A 17,926-nucleotide genomic window follows, 5' to 3' on the forward strand; every position below is an offset into this window, starting at 1 on the left:
TTGCTGAGAAAACTCAGCGGCCTGTCAGCGTATGGCGTCCCCAGATAGACGTATATCAAACGTGGTGATCACATTTTAACATCTGCTTTAAAAGCTGGATGTCACACATGGTATACAGTTTTGTTAACTTTAAAAGAGAAATGTTAATATGGTTGCTTTCCTGCCCAAAGGAAAACCAGAGGTGTGCTCAAAGTGACCCTAACCTTCTTAAGAGGTGGGGATAGCGTTGATAATGTTGTAATGACTAATATATATATATATATATATATGAAGCTATGTTGAACATAAAGATTTCTTCAAGTGCACTTCTATAAACCAAGTTTAAAAAACAATTCAGGACAAGAAGTGGTTTGGATAATCCATTTGGTGCCTTGCTGAATTCTGAACATAATCCAACACTTTCCAATTGATTTCAGAGACCTTTGGTTTATTTTCAGTAAGACAGAATCAGAAACCAGCAGCACGTCATGCATTTTCTGATTTGCACCTCAGGGGGGAGGGGGGCATCTGCCAGTTAAATTGGCTGCTTTCCAATATCCCAATTTGGTTATTATCTACAACTTCACCCCCCTCCGCCATCTTCTCCCCCCAGGAAAAGAAAATCAACATGTTGTGACCACTCCTGTGAGCTCGTAAGGCATGGACTCTAATACTATGTAAAAAACACATTAAAGAAAATAATATATAAACTCTAAGAAGAAACATCTAGCCAGAAAGCATCCCTGAGGGCATCTTTTCTCTTTCACCCCATTTCTAGTCACACCACCTCTCCCTGCTGACCCCTCCCAAAGTCCTCTTTGAAGAGTATGCAGTGACTCAGGCACTGCTGAGAACAGTGAGTGTTTCACGGCCTACCTTGGAGGCCTCTAGGTGGGGGAATTCTCTGCCAGCCCTACATCCCTCTCCCATACACCGTTCATCTCTGCCATCAACATCCGGGTGCCCAGGCCGGTATAGATGCTCCATGTCCGTCAGTCTTTGAGCTCCTTGGCGGAAGGACACGGTGCAGCCTCACAGTGTTCCCGGCTGTTTAACCTCCCGCCACGAGGCAGGCCCTCATTCTGTGCACAGCCTCCCTCCTGATAGGGCTTCAGTATTGCACCTGCGCATGCCTGTCTCTTCATTCCCTATGCTGTGACCTATAGTTTATTTCTATTTTGCTGTAAATATCTGAACGTGGCCAGCTCCAGGGATTGCACAGAAGCAGGAAATTTTTCAAAGACAGCATAGTGTTGGAGCCCTGAGGTAGATATTGTGCAGGAGACCTTCTTCTTCCTTTTTTAAAGAATAAATATTTCTCTCCACTAATACATGTTGCATCGCATCCAAAGTTCTCCTTTTCAATCTCCCTGGCACAGACACTGAAGGAGGAGAACAAAGCAGGCAGAGAAGGGAGATGACAGGAGTCGAGGGCAGAGACGGGGGAAAGCAGGAGCGCATTTAAAAAATCTGTCTCAGAAACAATGGTACCGACTCATCCTCACTGCAGAACCTAGTCCCAGCCCTCCCACTCCCACCTCCTCCCCTTGCATTTTCTCTAAAGCTAGCCATTGGGTCTACACGTAGAAATAAATTGTTAATCAATGAATGCCATCCTGTTTAATTAATTTGTTGCACCAAACAGGTGTGGGTGAGGGTGAATGCTGCACTCGGGAAATGATGCTAAGGTAATGGACCTTTTTTTTCCTGTTTGTAAATCATGGTCCTGATATTTCTCTCTTAAAACTCTTCCTTAAAGACTATAAAAATTTTTTAAAGCTGCTCTTATTCGAGTGAATGTGGGAACTTAGCCAGATACAGAATCAGAAAGGATGTCTCTCTCATGTATGTGTGTATATATATATATATATATATATATATATATATATATATATATACACACACACACACACATATGAGAGACAGAGAGAGAGAGAGAGAATTTAAGGGAGGGAAGGGATGCGGGTAGGGCAGAGAAATTCCCTAGCCACCAAATGCTCGTTTATGACCATGATGCCCTCCTGTCTCCTCCTCCTTCACTTCAGGGCTGCTTTCGTCATCAAGCAGTTTTGCTGATGTGAGGGAGGTGATAGAGAAGCAAGCAGGAGCTGGTCGGGGGCTGTAGGGCAGGGAGACCGCTTTCTTTCTGGGGGTGGGGGCTGAGGTGCTGGGATGTGCACATCCCCCTCTGTGTGTGCCTGGCGGGGCCCGTTAGATTTACTGTGGGATTACGTTACCCCCACGAGACACTGAGCCCTGGAACACAGCATACTAACAGGATCAGGGTTTCAGGATTTGAGACAGGAAAGCATGAGGGAGGAGAGGCGAGGAGGGCAGCTCAGGGATTTGGGGCTGGAGGAGAGATGGTATGGGAGAGAGTGGAGCATCAGAGCAACGAGGGGCCGGAAGTCCTCCTGTGAAGGTGGGGCAGAAACACACATTCTACCTGGGTGGGAAGGGTCTCCACACTGAAAACCTCCTACAAAGACACCACCACATTATTTAAGGAGGCACCTTTAACTTCCAGGTGGGGAAAAGAGAGCAGAAAAGCTACGGGGAATGAGGTTGCTGAGTCTACCTGCCACCTGCACTCCTTTTCCGGGTGAAATCTCAGGAAAGCACAGAGCAGGGAACCGGTGATGGCAAAGAACCTGACAATCCACCTGCAGAGGTGTTCACCCCACTGCTCATCTAGGGATGCTGAGGTTAGGGCAAAGCGCGTGTTTTCACAGCCCAAGCAAAATCACGGCGCCGTTCCACATCCCCTGCTATCTGCTCTGCCCCACTGGCCTGGGAAGCACGAGGAATTTAGCATCAAGGCTGTAAGCACCAGGGAGGCTGGCCTCAGCTCCCGGAGACGATTCAGCACCCATGGGAGTTGGGTGAAGCCAGCCATGGGGGCCTGATGGAGAAAAGGTTCCAAGCTTGTGTATAATGAAAATTTCCCTGGAGCTTCCTAAGTGGAAAGGCTAAAGGTCTGAGCTCATCCCATGGCAAATGGATAAGGGACAAACTTAATTACCGAGGGCCCTGGATTATTCTTGGTTATAACTGAGGGGAACAGATAAACTGGGGGGACTTGAATTTGAAAAGGTCATCAGCCCTCTTCTAAACATATATAACCCTAGACGATGCAATCACATCCATGACTTCTAAAGTCTGATGCCCACTGCTAGCTGATGGTTTGAGTCATTGTCTTAATCTTATAGACAGTAAACAAAATTATTACAATAAAAAGGAAAAGGGGGCTTCTCTGGTGGCGCAGTGGTTGAGTCCGTCTGCCGACGCAGGGGACACGGGTTCGTGCCCCGATCCAGGAAGATCCCACATGCCGCAGAGCGGCTGGGCCCGTGAGCCATGGCCGCTGAGCCTGCGCGTCCGGAGCCTGTGCTCCGCAACGGGAGAGGCCACAACAGTGAGAGGCCCGCGTATCGCAAAAAAAAAAAAAAAAAAAAAGGAAAAGGAAAAACCAGTCATCCACCAGGAAGCTTAAAAAAAAGGTATTTTTTGAAAACCTAAAAATTTTCTATTGGAGGAATAATTGCACTCCTAACTGAAGAATGAGGGGTACCGTTAATCTGAGGCAGCCCAAGCACAGGCCCCATCAGATGCAGGGAGAAGTCTGGATGACTCACCAGGTCCTTTCCAGACCTATGACTTTAAAGGAGGCAGCAAATATCCCATGGGAGATCCCTTGTTACTTTTTAAATTGATAACTTCCTTCTGTTCAAGAAGAGCTCTGCGGGTCTAATACATTAGTTATATCTGCAGAGAGCCTTCCAGCCATGGATCCCAAAGTGCTCTGCCAACAGTAGCTACAGCACCATTCCATTAGGGCAGGCGGAAACACTGAGGCACAGAGCTGGGAAGAGAAATTTCCAAGGTCGCATAGTGCGTCATCCTGGAAGGTCTGGCCACGTGGCTCTAACTGTTAGCCGACTGGTTTGGGGGTGTGGTTTTATGACACCACTCTCTCTCCTCTTAAGTCTCTGATCATTTCACAGAGGGTTTTAAATTCTCAAATGGCTTTCACAACAATTCATTTTAATTTGGAAAATAAATGTAGTACAGAGGATTTTTGAAGCGGGGGTTTATTTGTTCTGAAGGGACGTGGCCAAATCAAATGCAAAGCAGCTTCGTTCAACGCTACATCTCAGGATTCTATGATGGGGCCCCAAATCCAAAATGCTGAGCCCGTGCTAGGAGCCATGCCCACCAAACCGACTTGACTTCAGATCTCCATGAATATGCACACCTCTCGACCCGTGGACGGAACATGGAGGAAGCCAATTTCCCTCTGGAGGCAAGATGGTGAGCCAGACCTGGATCAGATTATGGAAACACCGGCCTGAAGTCAAAGCCTGGTGACCGGTGCCTTCCAAGGGACTCCACGGTTCCCCATGTCCCTGGGGCAAATTACTTTGCCTTGAGAGCTTCAATTCCACAGTCTGAAACGCTGTTAAATTCTGAAGCAAATGGGCCAGTGCCTGAGGGTTCTCCAAGCCCCTTGGAAGTCATCATTACATTAATATGATGACCTTAGTGCATTTCTGTTACTCATTACAGGGTAATTCTGAAAACTCTTGGACCCAAACCTTACCTGATCTCCGTCCTCACCCTCCCATCCTCAATCTGGCCATCAGGACACAGGTAGCATCCGACAGACCCTTTCTTTTAGTCGGGATTTCTTCCAAATACGTCAGAACAGCCTAGCAACACTGTGACTAAGAGCAAGGTGACCAGAGCAGTGTCAGCAAGAAAGATGCCCATGCCTACCGAATAAAGGAGAACCGAAATCAAGGGCTTTTGCTTAGACATATAAGGGCATGGCCTCTATCCTCCTGCCCTGACACCAGCCTCAGTCTCACTGCCTCCAGTGCAGACTCACGGAAGCAGCATCTCAGAGGTGAGCAGGACCTCGGCCAAGGCCTCCTGCCTTCCAGCTCCGCCCATCTTTCTCCACACCCCGCCCTTGGTCCGTGTGTTCATAATTGTGCCTGTAATTACAGACACACACACGAACCTTCTACTACTGTATTTACAACACTATGTCTATGTTTGGGGTGTTATTAATACAGCTGGCGAAACCAAAGCAGTAGTTTATGCTTGTGGTTTCTGAAGAAATATATGTGAAGCAATTTGTATAATGTAAGGGGGCACGTGGACTGGACATGGGCTCTAACAGGCAGAAGAGCTCTCTGCCTGTGGTTACTCCATAAATACGTGTAAGGAGGATCCCCCCAAATGAAAATCATAGGTTCCTTTTTTTTTTTTTTTTTTTTTGCGGTACGCGGGCCTCTCACTGCTGTGGCCTCTCCCGTTGCGGAGCACAGGCTCCGAACGCGCAGGCTGAGCGGCCATGGCTCACGGGCCCAGCCGCTCCGCGGCATGTGGGATCTTCCCGGACCGGGGCACGAACCCGTGTCCCCTGCATCGGCAGGCGGACTCTCAACCACTGCGCCACCAGGGAAGCCCATAGGTTCTGTTTTCTATGGCATGTGGAGTTGGATGAGGATTTGGAGATGTGCTGTACATGTGGCCTGCGTAACTGGGCTGTGTTTTGCCAGGAGGACATCTGCAACACTTCCGGCCACAGCGTAATGCCTTTCTCATCGGCAGCCTCATCGTTACCTGTTGGATGGAAAGAGACTAAGAAGAGGCTGCTCACAGGCTGTGGGAGGCTGCAAAAGAGTTCCTCGGTCATCCTTGCTTCCCGGCCACGAGGAAGTCTTCCCCCCATAGGCTCAGGCCTTGCCTCAGCCCAGTCTGGGTCCAAACTGTAAATACTGTTTTGCAAGGGAATAGCACAGCCATCCTCCACTACCCTGAGTGCTCATTAATCGTGTTTTTCTCTGACTTCCCCAATTCCCTGGTCTTTGGTATACTGCACTGGTGTTGACAGTGACCAGGGGATTGAAATCAAGTTCCGACATTTCTGCCCCAAACATCACCATCCCCTCCTCACGCCCTGTGCCCTGGTTCGTGTCTGCAAACCCTCCCCCTGCCCCACGGAGTAGAGCAGCCTGTTGCCTCCACCTCTGCTGGGCTTTGCTCACAGGTCCTGCTGGCTGAATTCTGCTTTCAAGCCCACCACTGAGCACCACGAGCACAGCGCCCACCATCCCGCAGCTACAAAGAGAAGCTCAGTGGTAGTGCCCGGGGCATAGACGAAGCCTCTCCCCGCACTGCCCCCAAGTCCCCTCCTCACCCCGCCTCCCGTTCATGGCATCGAATCAAACTGCAGCAGACTTGACAAATCTATTTGGCACGGTTCACTCAACTATTTCAACCCGAACAGCCAGAGAGCCGCGCTGACGCGCCATGAACGGTGCGGAATCTGCACATGAAATACAGTCGGCTGGGAGTAGATCTGCTAATGAAGGAGCAGCAGAGATCACCCCCGGGGGCGAGAACCTGGCAGGTCTCCTAGCTCGCCTGCCACACCCGAGGGAGGACGAGGGAGCATGTGGGGCTGGAGGGGGGGAGCGGGCGCGATGCTTAATTGTCAGGCTTTCCATTCTCCGGCCTCCTTCTAGGGACCAAGAGAATGAATTTCTAATGGGGACAGAAAGGGCTTTTCCTCTGCCCAGGCGTCCTTTATGTGCACAGGACTGATTCGCTAAAAAGCCAAACAACAACAACAACAAAATAAAAATGAAATTACCCCTTGGCTCCTAGGGAAAGAAATCTAGCCACGGGTGAGAAGAGGAGGCAAAGGAGAGAGAGAGAGAGACAATAGAGAGGGGGACTTCCCTGGTGGTCCAGTGGTTAAGAATCCACCTTCCAATGCAGGGACTTGGGTTCGATCCCTGGTAAGGGAACTAAGATCCCACATACCGCAACTAAGACCCGACGCAGCCAAAAATATAAATAAATTAATTTAATTTAATTAAAAAATAAAATAACATGTAACATGTATTTAAAAAAAAAAAGAGAGAGAGGGAGAGGAGGATGTAACTGATATGAAGAAGTTGAGAAGAATGGTTCTAAAGGAGCCCAGAGCGCTAAATTCCATCCTCAGGGATATCTTCCCTGCAGAACGAATACCAGGGATAAAGCCAGGGAGGACAGCATTCTATCCAAATGTGCAGTGCTAAGGTATTTCCAAAAGCAGATTTCCAGCAAATGGTGTTTTAAATAGCATCCCGGTCCATCTGCACGCTTTTAAAATTGGCTTATGCTACAGTATCCCTCCGGCCAGTGGTGCTTAGTCATTGAGCCTAGACAGGGAGACGGTTGGGGGAATCTCTTCCCCCTCCCCCGTACCCACCCCGACCCAGCTGCTGGCCCTCGCCCGCCTGGCTGACCTTCTGGGTTCTACCAGTTTCTTACTGAAAAGGGAGGCTGGAGAGAAAGGGTATGAAACAGAGCAGGCTGGGATGAGGACTCAGTCCAGGGTGCTCCCAGCAGCCCATGCCAGACTCTAGCCTGCCATGTCCAAGTGACATTTGGTAACTCTTCCTGAAACAAAGGCAGGCAATGAGAAACCAGCCCTGGCTCAACTCGTCAAGATGGGGAAGTCTTTCAATTGCTAAGTCTCTCACTTTATCTGTGAAATGGGATGTGTGTGTGTGTGTGTGTGTGTGAGAGAGAGAGAGAGAGAGACAGAAAGAGAGAGAGAGAGAGACACCTGGTAATATCTAGAAGCCATGATTTCAGATGAATTGTGCCATGTTACTATGGCGATCTTAATTTTTTAAAATCCACTCCTTTAAAAACTCAAATTTCCCAAGTGAAACAGTGCCAATGTTATAGTTTAGGATTTTCTGGGTCCAAAGTTTCCAGTTACACCAGCAAGAGCAAGCTGCCTTGGGGCAGTGACAGGAGCCAAGGGGTCCCTGTTTGGAAAAGACCTTTGGCTTCTCCAGGTTGGACCACCTGTGTCGCCTTTTGATAATTCACACCTGACCGACCAGGGGGCTGCTGGGACTGTGGCAGTAAGAGGAGAGACCCTTTCCCTCAGTTCCCGATTCCACTGGGAAGGATGAGCGCTCTCCTTTGAGACCCGAGAGCCAACCCACAACGAACGGAGTTCTTGCCCTGCCCACGTGAGACAACCAGCCGTTTCCAATAAGCCCCCCATATGCTGAGTCTAACACCCAGTATGCACCTCGCGGGCGCCAGCTGCGGGCCTGATCACCGCCAGAGTGCCACGTGTCTTAGGAAAGCGGAGTGCCAGACATTCGTCCACATGTACAACAAAAGCCCCACATCGCCCGTGCGGACACACCTCCGAGAGCCCCAGACCCTGAAGGCACCAGCCGAGCGAACTCAAGGCCTCGCTGCCACACGACTGCCAGTTCAGATCCCATCCCCGACACACCGAATTTCCCCTCATTACTTATTATCCTCTTTCTTCTTCGGGACATTGTGATTCCCTCTCAGGATCTGTGCCCTTTTACTCCCAGACCTCGGTAACTCCCGAACGGCAGTTTCATGACGTTTTGTGATTCTTAACCCAGCACGTGGAAGGGACTCAGGCCATAAATGCTCAATGAATCCTGTATGGGGAGACTCAGACGGGGAACACATGTTCTCCTTCATTTGCCGTCAGAGAGCACCCTGCAAGCTCTCTTTCTCTCTCTGCTGTGCAATGTGACAGCAGCCAGGCTGTCGGAGAGACAAAGGTGTTTTCCAATCACTTTAGCATAAGAAAGAATATTTGCAGGGCCAGCATTCCGATGCCTCCATCAATTACTGGAGCCTCAGGGAACAAGGCCTCCTTGGCCACGTGGGCTGGCTCTGCAGCCCTTCTTGTGCCAGCCCTCCTGCCCCACCCCAGCGTGCCCAGGCAGCGGGGAAACGGGTTTACCTTGTGGTTCTTGCCGTGCCGGTACACCATCCAGTCTTCACCATTAGTGCTCACTTCCAGCTTGTAGGATTTGACATAGTAGCCATTCTGGGTTTCCCTGGAAATCGCTCCCTGCGTCGCAATGGCCGTGAGCACGGTTAGAAAACGTAGGTCCACCTGAGGAAGACAGGCGGAGAAGGAAGGGGGCCTTGACTCTCTTGACACAGGGCTGCATCTGGCTTTTTCTTCAAAGGACACACGTGTAATCCTCAGCTCACAACCCGTGTCTGTGATTCGCTCACAGGTGTTGGTGATCAGTATCTGTTTGCGTCCCCTGGACAGTTGAACTCAACATATTTGAACTACATTGGACACCTTTAGAAATTGGAACTTGATTTTTTTTCTTCTTTTCTCTTTTTTTTTGCAAATCTGAACAGACAGGATTATGTTTATCTTAAAGGAATGACTGAACATCTAGAACCACGACCCCTTCTTACTCAACCACGACCTGCCTCGGATAGTGAAAGTGGATGCTGGTTTAAAGGAACAACGGCTAAATCCAATCCAATCCACTCCGCTCTGCTCCAGTCCAATTCAAGCCAATTCACTTTCGATGCCCTAGTTGCCAAAGTCTCAGCTCGGAGCTGTTTCCCCTCCCCTCAGTTCCTCACTCCATTGTGTATTTAGTGGTTCAGGTCACCAAGGGGTCAGAGGGCATGCAGAGTCTGCCCAAGCAATTAAGCTTATGCACCGCGTCCTGACCTTTTGCCCGATGAGGAGGGCCAACATTTTGAGGCACTTCCCCTCCCACCACACCAAGCACATTTGGAAATTGCTGGATGTTATTCCTTTGCTGACCACAGTGTTTCTTAGTGGCAATCTCTGCGTGATCAAAATTTAGCCAGCACACACCGGTAAAATTTGATTCAGTAAGCATTTATTGGCTACTTAGTATGTGCTCAGCACCATTAAGCATTCGAAAGGAGTACACAATGCTGTGTATGTGTATCATAAACAGGTGGAGAGCAATCAGAGAAAGTATATGATTAGGACCCAAAACGAGGACTACAATCAACAGGATGCGGGCTAGAAAGGAGAACTTTCTGGAAGCTCTGCAAGGTGAGAAGCATTATTGGAGAAGCAGAGGAGAGATAGTGACAGATGGCCTTAGGGTTGGGCGTTAGAACCTCTGTGGACTCCCTGGAAGTTTCTAAGTGGTCATTCTCCCTTTCCTGTTGTCTGCTCTGTGACGTCCTTCTCAGAGCAGAGGTCGCCGTGTCGCATCAGAGCTAGGACAGGCTTGTCAGTGGGTCACGAGGCTGTCTGCCGTGTGTCATGAAAGCAGTCATTGCTCTAGCATGGAACTAGCAGCTTGCTCTTCCCTGGGGATGAGAGCTGGACCAGTGTGTAGTGCAAGGGAGGATTACTCAACAGGAGCTGCAAGTCTTGAAAGAAGGAAAGCAAACAATAGTCTGAAAAGATGCTGCAGGGCATCGGAGCAACTGGAGTTTCACTCCTGGCAGTGACATTTTCCCGTGTGTTCTCCTGATAGCTATAGGCAAAACCTTCCTGGGAGGGCTCCCTCCGAACAGCAAAGATCATGAGAAGCTGCCGTGCTTCTCATGCCTGCCCTTAGGAAAAATGCCCCCTAAGTCTCTGATGCCTCCCTATGCTGAGAATGAGGACGCTCTGTAACTGTTTATGGAAGTTCCTTGGATAACTATAGTGACAGTGCAAACAGCTTCCCAGCCAAGCAACTTCTCCAAGGCCTGGTAATCTTCACAAGGGCAGAGGCAGTGTCCATCTGACTTGCTATTTTATCCCAGCACTTAGCACAGTGCCTGGTATAGTCTATTTGTGGCTGGAATATGGATTTCTTTGGACGGATGGATGGATGGATGGGTGGATGGATGGATGGATGAAAGAAGTTCTCAAGTATGTTGTGTTTCTTTGTCCACTCTAGCGAAGGAGCCAGCCCCCTTGCCCACCAATGCACACACACTCTGCACACCCTCTGGTATCTGAGTCAGTACCTGGAGATACTCCTTGCTGGAATCCAAGTTGGGTGTCCAGCCGTTGTCATCGCCATGGAGCCGGCTTTGGTGAGGTGTCCACCTCCCATCAGAGTAGGTAGACGAGGCACTGATCTGTTCATTAGCAATCCGGCCAGACTCCATTCCCAGAGGGACATTGCACTGAAAGTCTGGGGGATGGAAATGGTCAAGGGCAGAGTTAGGTCTCTCCATCTTAAACCCCTGGGACCCCCAGAACGCTGCTCCCTTCTAGGGATGAGTCCTTGCAGGCACTCCCTCATCTTAAAGACCTAATTATACACTCACATTTTAAAAACAACTACGCCAAGTCACAGAGATTGACACCCCCTCTGGGTCTGAAAGGAACTAAATTTGACCTAAAAGAAATCAGGCTCTGGATAAATAAGAATCATCATACAAATTAAAAATACAAACTAAAGCACAAGAACTGTTAGTGCTACAGGCTACGGATGCTCACAGTTCCCAGATGCACTCTTATTGAAATACAGGTAAACGCGTGATAGACTTGGGTGGGCTGATACATCGTGGGAAGCCTGCTTTATTAATAAACACCCAGGAGGCACTTTTGTTTCTTTCTTTGTTTCACTCAACTGTCTCATGAGTTCTGGCACAGAAGACAGACGTTACAAAGCAATAAATACCTGTCTTTGGGAGACCTCTCTGTAAGCAGAAGTGTGTCACTCTGTATTATCCTGCACCACCTGTCTGGGCAAATGGACCCAGGAGTCACTTCCCCTGGGCTTGCGCTGTCAGTTTAATTGCTGTCCTTCCTATGGATTCCACAGACACTGGTCAATATTTGTGTGTGCATGTGTCAGATAAGGACCAGCAATCTTTTTCAGGTATCAAACCTACTCTGTAGCTCTGTGACCACACGGGCCATTTGCAGAACTTGGTGCAACTCACAATACTGTTTTCTTGTCACTCAATCTTCATGAGCTCTTTGAGGAAAAAAACAAAAGCAAAACTCAGAACAAAACCCATCAGTCGGCCAGGCTGCCGTGTCTGCAGGTATGTATGTGGTAAGCTGTCTACAGCCATAGCAGGATTTGCCCAGCTCCAATCATCCTGAAAATGTTCCTTTAGTCCTTCAAGTTATCATTTGGGCTGCTTGGTGAAAATGGCAGCACATCTTAAGCACATGTCCAAGAGGAGCTGATTTAAAGACGTAGCTCAGGGCAAGAGAGTGATGGTCTGGGTTCAAAGACAGCAGGTTCCATGACCACTGGGGTCAGGGTTATACTTTCTCTGTTTGCACATAGTAGAAGCTCAAAAAACTGTGTTTATTAGAAGAATGAACTGAAAGTCCAAGCAGTGTACCAGCCTAGTGAGAGAAACTCTAGCCAGGGCGAGAGATGTTTAACGTCAAAACATACGTATATAGAGAGAGGTTGAAAATTGCTCAGTTTTTTGACAATGGTCACTGAGGCTTGAAGAGGGAAGAAAATGGCCCCAGATTCAAACAATGTTAGCACAGGAGGGGGCTCGATATAAATATCCTAACTAACCTCCCTTTCATTCTGAACCTTGAGATGGTCCTGCGACATTCCACGGGAATAACTGATTCTTGGTATACATACTTTTTCTTTTCTTTTTTTTTTCTTCGGTATGCGGGCCCCCCACTGCTGTGGCCTCTCCCGTTGCGGAGCACAGGCTCCAGACGCGCAGGCCCAGCGGCCATGGCTCACGGGCCCAGCCGCTCTGCGGCACGTGGGATCCTCCCAGACCGGGGCATGAACCCACGTCCCCTGCATCAGCAGGCGGACTCTCAACCACTGTGCCACCAGGGAAGTCCCCATACCTTTTCTTTAAAGAAATGAGTAGCCAGATTGACATTTATCCTATTTTCATTAATCTCTGCCTAGCAAGAGGACACAGCTCCCATCCCCTGAGCTCAGATGTCACTGCAAATTCTGGAGAATTCCCATCTCCTTCTCTTGCAGGTCAGCCTCTCTTCCCCACACACCCTCACAGCCCTGATAGGAGGACAGGACAGAGGTTCCCAACTCACTCTCTAGCGGCTCTTGGTGAACCAGGTAGTAACGTGCAGAGAAGCCATCCTTGGCCACTGCCATGTCCGTGTGAAAGGTCAGAGAGAGGATCCCAGTGGCCGAACGGAGTTCAGAAGGTGTTTTGGTCCCACAGTACTTGCCAATCAGGGGTCCGACTGGACATGCAGGACAAAGAGAGGTCACAGAAATGGACATGCCAAACCCCATTGGCCATACATTCTCCCTTCCCACAATCACAAGTCATTCAATGGAGCACCGCTTTGGAAGCCTTGGCATAAAAGAGCAACGAGAGATTTGTTTTAAGAGCAATGGCTAATGTTTTTCCTGCACATTAGAAAGTATTTTCACTGACCTGGCCTCATTCTGTTTTCACAGCCCTGGGAGATGGACTGGAAAGGTATCATTATAATGCCTGTTCTACAGAAGAAGAAATTGAGGTTTGGAGAGGGCACGTGACTTTTCTTTGTTCATACAGCTAGGGAATAGCAGAGCTGGGACTCCAACCCAAGTTTCCTGACTAAATCTTATGATTTTCTCAGGAAATGAAATTGCTTAGCCATCAAGTCTTCCTTACAGTGCAAAATACTTAGAAAGACTACGAAAGTGAAAGATTGGTTTCCTTGCTGATCCCAAATATACCCCAGACTTATGCTGGTCTCCACCTGAGAAGCACAGGTTCCTCTTGGCCTTGGGGGATGCACCTTTTATGCATCTATGACTATATAAATGATAATAAAATGACAGTAATTACAGTGATGATAATAGCAGCTTATTTATACAGATAAGACACAGAGAGGTTAAGGAACTTGCCCAAGGTTGCAGAGCTGCTAATATCAGAGCCAGGATTCAAACTTAGTCAGTCTGGCTCTAGAGTCCTATTTGGGCATAGAGGGTGGTCACTGAGTCACTCTCTGTGGCAAGCCTGATGACTCGGAGCAGAAAAGAACATTACCTATAGGTTTTCTCATCCTCATCCAAGTATCTACTCAGTCTCCTCCTATCCTTCTCCAAAGAAATATCTCCAAGAGAGAAAACTGTCTTTCTACAATGTCTCTGAAGTCATCCTTGGCGAAGGATAAGAAGAGAAAGTCATCATGGGTCATGGATAAACCCTGAGGAACTTTAAAGTCTTTGTTCTCTCTCTTTTTTTTATTGCTCCTAAAGCAATTAGCAGGCAAAGGCGAAGCTACTGAGAAGTGCCTGGTGACGGCGCCATCACTCACCATGGGGGATGCCATCCCAGATGTCCAGCCAATCGTACTTGCAGTCTCCCTCTCCCACCTGCAAAGGGTCGTGCTCCAGGTCAAAGGTCAGGAACTGCAGGATGATCTCCATCTTGGGTTTGGCCAGGATGGTGAAGGTGCAGTCCAAGTTGTGTGGGTACTTCTCGGGAAACCCGGGGGACTCGATGGTCCCGTTGGGGCTGGTGAAGTTCTTTGAACAATCTTCGGAGCCTGTATGTAAATGAGAACCATAGCATTAAGAGAGCGGAAGAGGATGCCTTTCTCTGTTGCCTCTGTCACATGGGTTATTTAAATGTTTGGGCCCAAATTTCCCTCCTCACAAAGTTTTTGTTTCCACTGGAGTGGCCCTTGAAGCAACATACTTTTCACATCAACGTTTCAAGCCATAAAGCCTAGACCATCTTTAGGAGAGAAATTAGGGAGTAGAGCAGGCTTGCTCTGCATATTAGAGTAACAGCAGCAGTGGAGGATTTGGGAGGGGGGTGGTGTAGAAAGAAGTGTGTGTGAGATACAGGGAGGGAGAGAGAGAGATGGATTCTCTTGAAAAGAGGAACAGAGTCTTCTTTCTCAATTACTCAGCTGCTTGCTCCAGAAATGTAAGTTATTTCAATCCTCAAGGAAGGCTTGCTGATTGCCAGCAGGGAAAACAATGTTACCCCTTATTTATTGCTGACCTCAACACTGGCCCCCATTGTACCAGAGCCAACTTGGTGCCCCCAACTCCCTCCAAGATCCAAGGTGCCTCAGGGGAGGGGCAAAGGGGAGCTCGGGTCTCATTCATGTCATGACTATATTAAAACTAGCGGCTCTGTAGTGGCCAGACAATTAACAATTGAGGTTTGTAGCTGGTGGATCACAGCAGGGTTTGGGGATGTTAAAGGCCGCTCCAGCAGCAAGTTTGGAAAAAATGTGGCAGTGCATTGACATTTGGAAGGCTTCTGGTTCTTTTGTGGTGGGGACGGCCTTTTTTCTCTCCTAAGCTCTTGTGTCTGCTTTCTTGGGGCTCACGGAGGCGTCTTATTAAACGCTGCGCACATTCGCATCCTGGTGCAGGCTTGGACCGCAGCGGGAGGGAGCTCGTAAAAGGATTACAGCCACTGTCTCCCCTAATGCCTCAAGGTGGAGTCACATTAAAAGGGCCCTCGTGTGCTGTAACCCAGCCACCATTTGCCAGGGTCGCCTGGGACGGTCCCAGGACACTGCAGCCCAGACCATGGGCCCAGGGAGCTGCACGGAGTCAGAAGTTTTGCAAGTTAACGCGATGAATGTAAATGCTGCCCAATTAGCATTGATCTCGCTACGTTCTGATTTTAAAATTGAAAAAGGGAGCAGGATTTATGAGCGGAATAATAGGCACGCTAAGCATGAAGAAAAAACACAGAAATACTAGATAAACTAGGTGTTTACTGGCAGGAAGTGTCCTCTGGGGATCCCACTGAAATATAACTGCGTGATGTCAATACAGTGATCTTAGCCCACAGCAATGTCTTTATCCGTGGCTCCCGCAGCAGCCCCTGGACGGGTCTCTTTATTGATGATGGCTTTCTGGAAAGTGGCAAATGTCTGACTTGGAAAAGGTGCCATGCAAATAAGTGGGGGAGGGGATGGAAACTTTTTTTTAGCATCAGACAGGAAGTTCCAATATCCCTGCTCACCCTTCCATCACCTCCGCCCTTCCAGCCAGCAGAGCCTTGGCAGGGTGGGAACCTGGGACACCTGGGGCGAGAGCTAATCTTTTCAGGATTCTTCTTCAGAGGTTCTCTAATGCTGCATCCCAGAGGCTCTGCGTTCCATCATTCTGAGGCCAGGTGGCCCAGTGGGCAGCCAGGCCTGGAGGCAGGAGATGAGATGACCTCTCCCCCAGTTTGTTTTTACTATCAGAACCCCAGCTTCTGAAAGCCTCCTCCATGGTCCAGGATGAGGCAGTTTAGCAAAGCCAAGCCAGCTGGCAGGTCTTCAGGTGGCTGAGAGGGATTTTGAAAAGGTTAGCATTTATGGCTGCCCGGCTACTTTGCCAGAGGAAATTAACCCTATTCACAAGTTGCTTCTAGAAAAGGCATCCTGACACTCCCTCCTAGCGTTTGCCCTATTGTCATTCCTTTCCAAGGCAAGGGGAATCACCCCCCACCCCCACCCCCTGGAGTGGGGAATTTATAGTGGAATCTTTCTTTAGTCCTTGTCATCCATGGGGGACAGGCGCTTCCGCAAAGACACTTAGAAAGCCCAAGAGAGGCCTGGAGAATGTGAGATTCTAAAGTACCCACAGTTTCCAAGGTTCTGTGGTCCTGTAATAGACTGGAGAGACTTTTTTCAATCTGACGTCCTTAAGGCAAAAAGAAAAAAAAAAGTGTGTATCTATCTTCTGACATATGGCTATACACGGGTGTATCCTGTGGCTTATTTTGAATGAAGTAGAAAAACAGTTTTATCCTTTTCATGCAGAAAAGTCAAGCCTGTCCATTACAATCGTGCATCCATCTATAATTGCACCATCTTGCTGTTTGGACTATGGTCAGTGTCAGAAGGCAGGCAGCTGAATATCAAATGTGGAGAAGAGATCTCAGGAAAGGGTGACCATCCCTGGGACAAGGGTTGAGCCTTGCAGTTATCTACCTAATCCAAGAGGCTTTTCTGCAATGTGTTAAAAGGAGTAAAGGTTAAAAAAATAGCTCAGTCAATAAATACTCAAGTTTATGCAATGCTAAAATTGTCCATAGAAGCTGGGGGATTTTGGCTGCAGTGAATGATTTCATACCAAAGGACTCTGGTATGAAAAATGCCCACTCCGTGGTTTTTCACTGTAAATTGTACGATAACTCTGCAAGCAGAAGGAGAATCTGCACACATAAGGCTATTGAAAACATGGTGGATTTATCCAAAGATGAGTTGAGGCTGACCACAAGGGTAAATCCAGTTCTTCAATTTAGGAAGTGGGAGTAGGGGGCACCCCAGGTTTTCTCTGTCTGTGAAGAACCCGACATTTCAGTTTCCAAAATGTCACTGGGCACCACAAAAGAAAACTTGATCTTGAGCTTTGGTCAGAAGACAGGAAACAAACACACAAAACCCCCCACATTTTCCAGTGATTCAGTTTCAATGTTACTTTTTAAGTTATTTTAAAATTTCTTTCTCTGTTCTGCTTATGATTTGTGACTTGGGATCACTTAAGTCAGCGAGTTGTTTGGTTTACCCTTTTCTATGTGGACCGTCTGGTCATACACAGACTCTTTCATAAACCACTTCATTCAGGGCAGACACGAACCTCCCTCTCCAGCCACTCACCCCCATCTGTACTGAATTGTGAGTTTATTTCTGTCAGTATAACTCTGCAGCAGAGCCCCGCCTGGGCGATGTGCTGTCGAAGGCTTCCAGAGTCCTCTGTACAGTTGTGTATCTGTTTACAGTTCCCCCTTCTCTCTCTTTATGAATCTGACTAGCAAACACAACTGTGTGCTGTTTAGATTTCTTCAGGATGTTCATGCGTTTCTTTCATGTTCTGTGGATGACATAACTTGGCGTGTTTTCTCTCAGGGCTCCAACAGTGGAGATCTAGGTGTGGGACGTGGCACCTGGAAGAATACTCATCTTCCTAAACTTCTCAGTTTTGAACTTGGCACACCCCGCCCCCTGCACATATACGTGCTTTACGAGGGTTGACTTTCAGGCTGAGAGCTATTCTTTCCAATGGGCATGATGGCATGTGTGAACAGCGCCGAGGCCACTGGGCTCTCACCTCTTTCTTACATTCCCCAGAAGAATGGCTGTTGTCGGCGGTCTGTTACCTCCCGCTGCTGCAGTAATCTTTTTCTTCCTTCTGTAGGCAATCCCAGGCCTTAAAGTAGACTG

At 48.4% G+C, this 17,926-nt stretch overlaps 1 protein-coding gene across 6 annotated transcripts in view; it reads right to left on the reverse strand.

Annotated features, from left to right (window-relative positions):
• Positions 1–17,926, reverse strand: part of NRP2 (neuropilin 2) — a 114,636-nt gene that overhangs the window by 60,074 nt on the left and 36,636 nt on the right. For all 6 annotated transcript variants that reach the window (XM_082657740.1, XM_082657738.1, XM_082657739.1 and 3 more), the window contains exons 4-7: positions 14,060–14,290; positions 12,836–12,991; positions 10,804–10,973; positions 8,792–8,947 (exon numbers count right to left, since the gene is read on the reverse strand). In XM_082657740.1, the coding sequence (XP_082513866.1) occupies positions 8,792–8,947; positions 10,804–10,973; positions 12,836–12,991; positions 14,060–14,290 (713 nt within the window). The remainder of the gene's footprint in view (positions 1–8,791; positions 8,948–10,803; positions 10,974–12,835; positions 12,992–14,059; positions 14,291–17,926) is intronic.

The sequence above is a fragment of the Grampus griseus genome (genome assembly GCF_964374135.1).
Source record: "Grampus griseus genome assembly, chromosome: 7".
Taxonomy (NCBI): domain Eukaryota; kingdom Metazoa; phylum Chordata; class Mammalia; order Artiodactyla; family Delphinidae; genus Grampus; species Grampus griseus.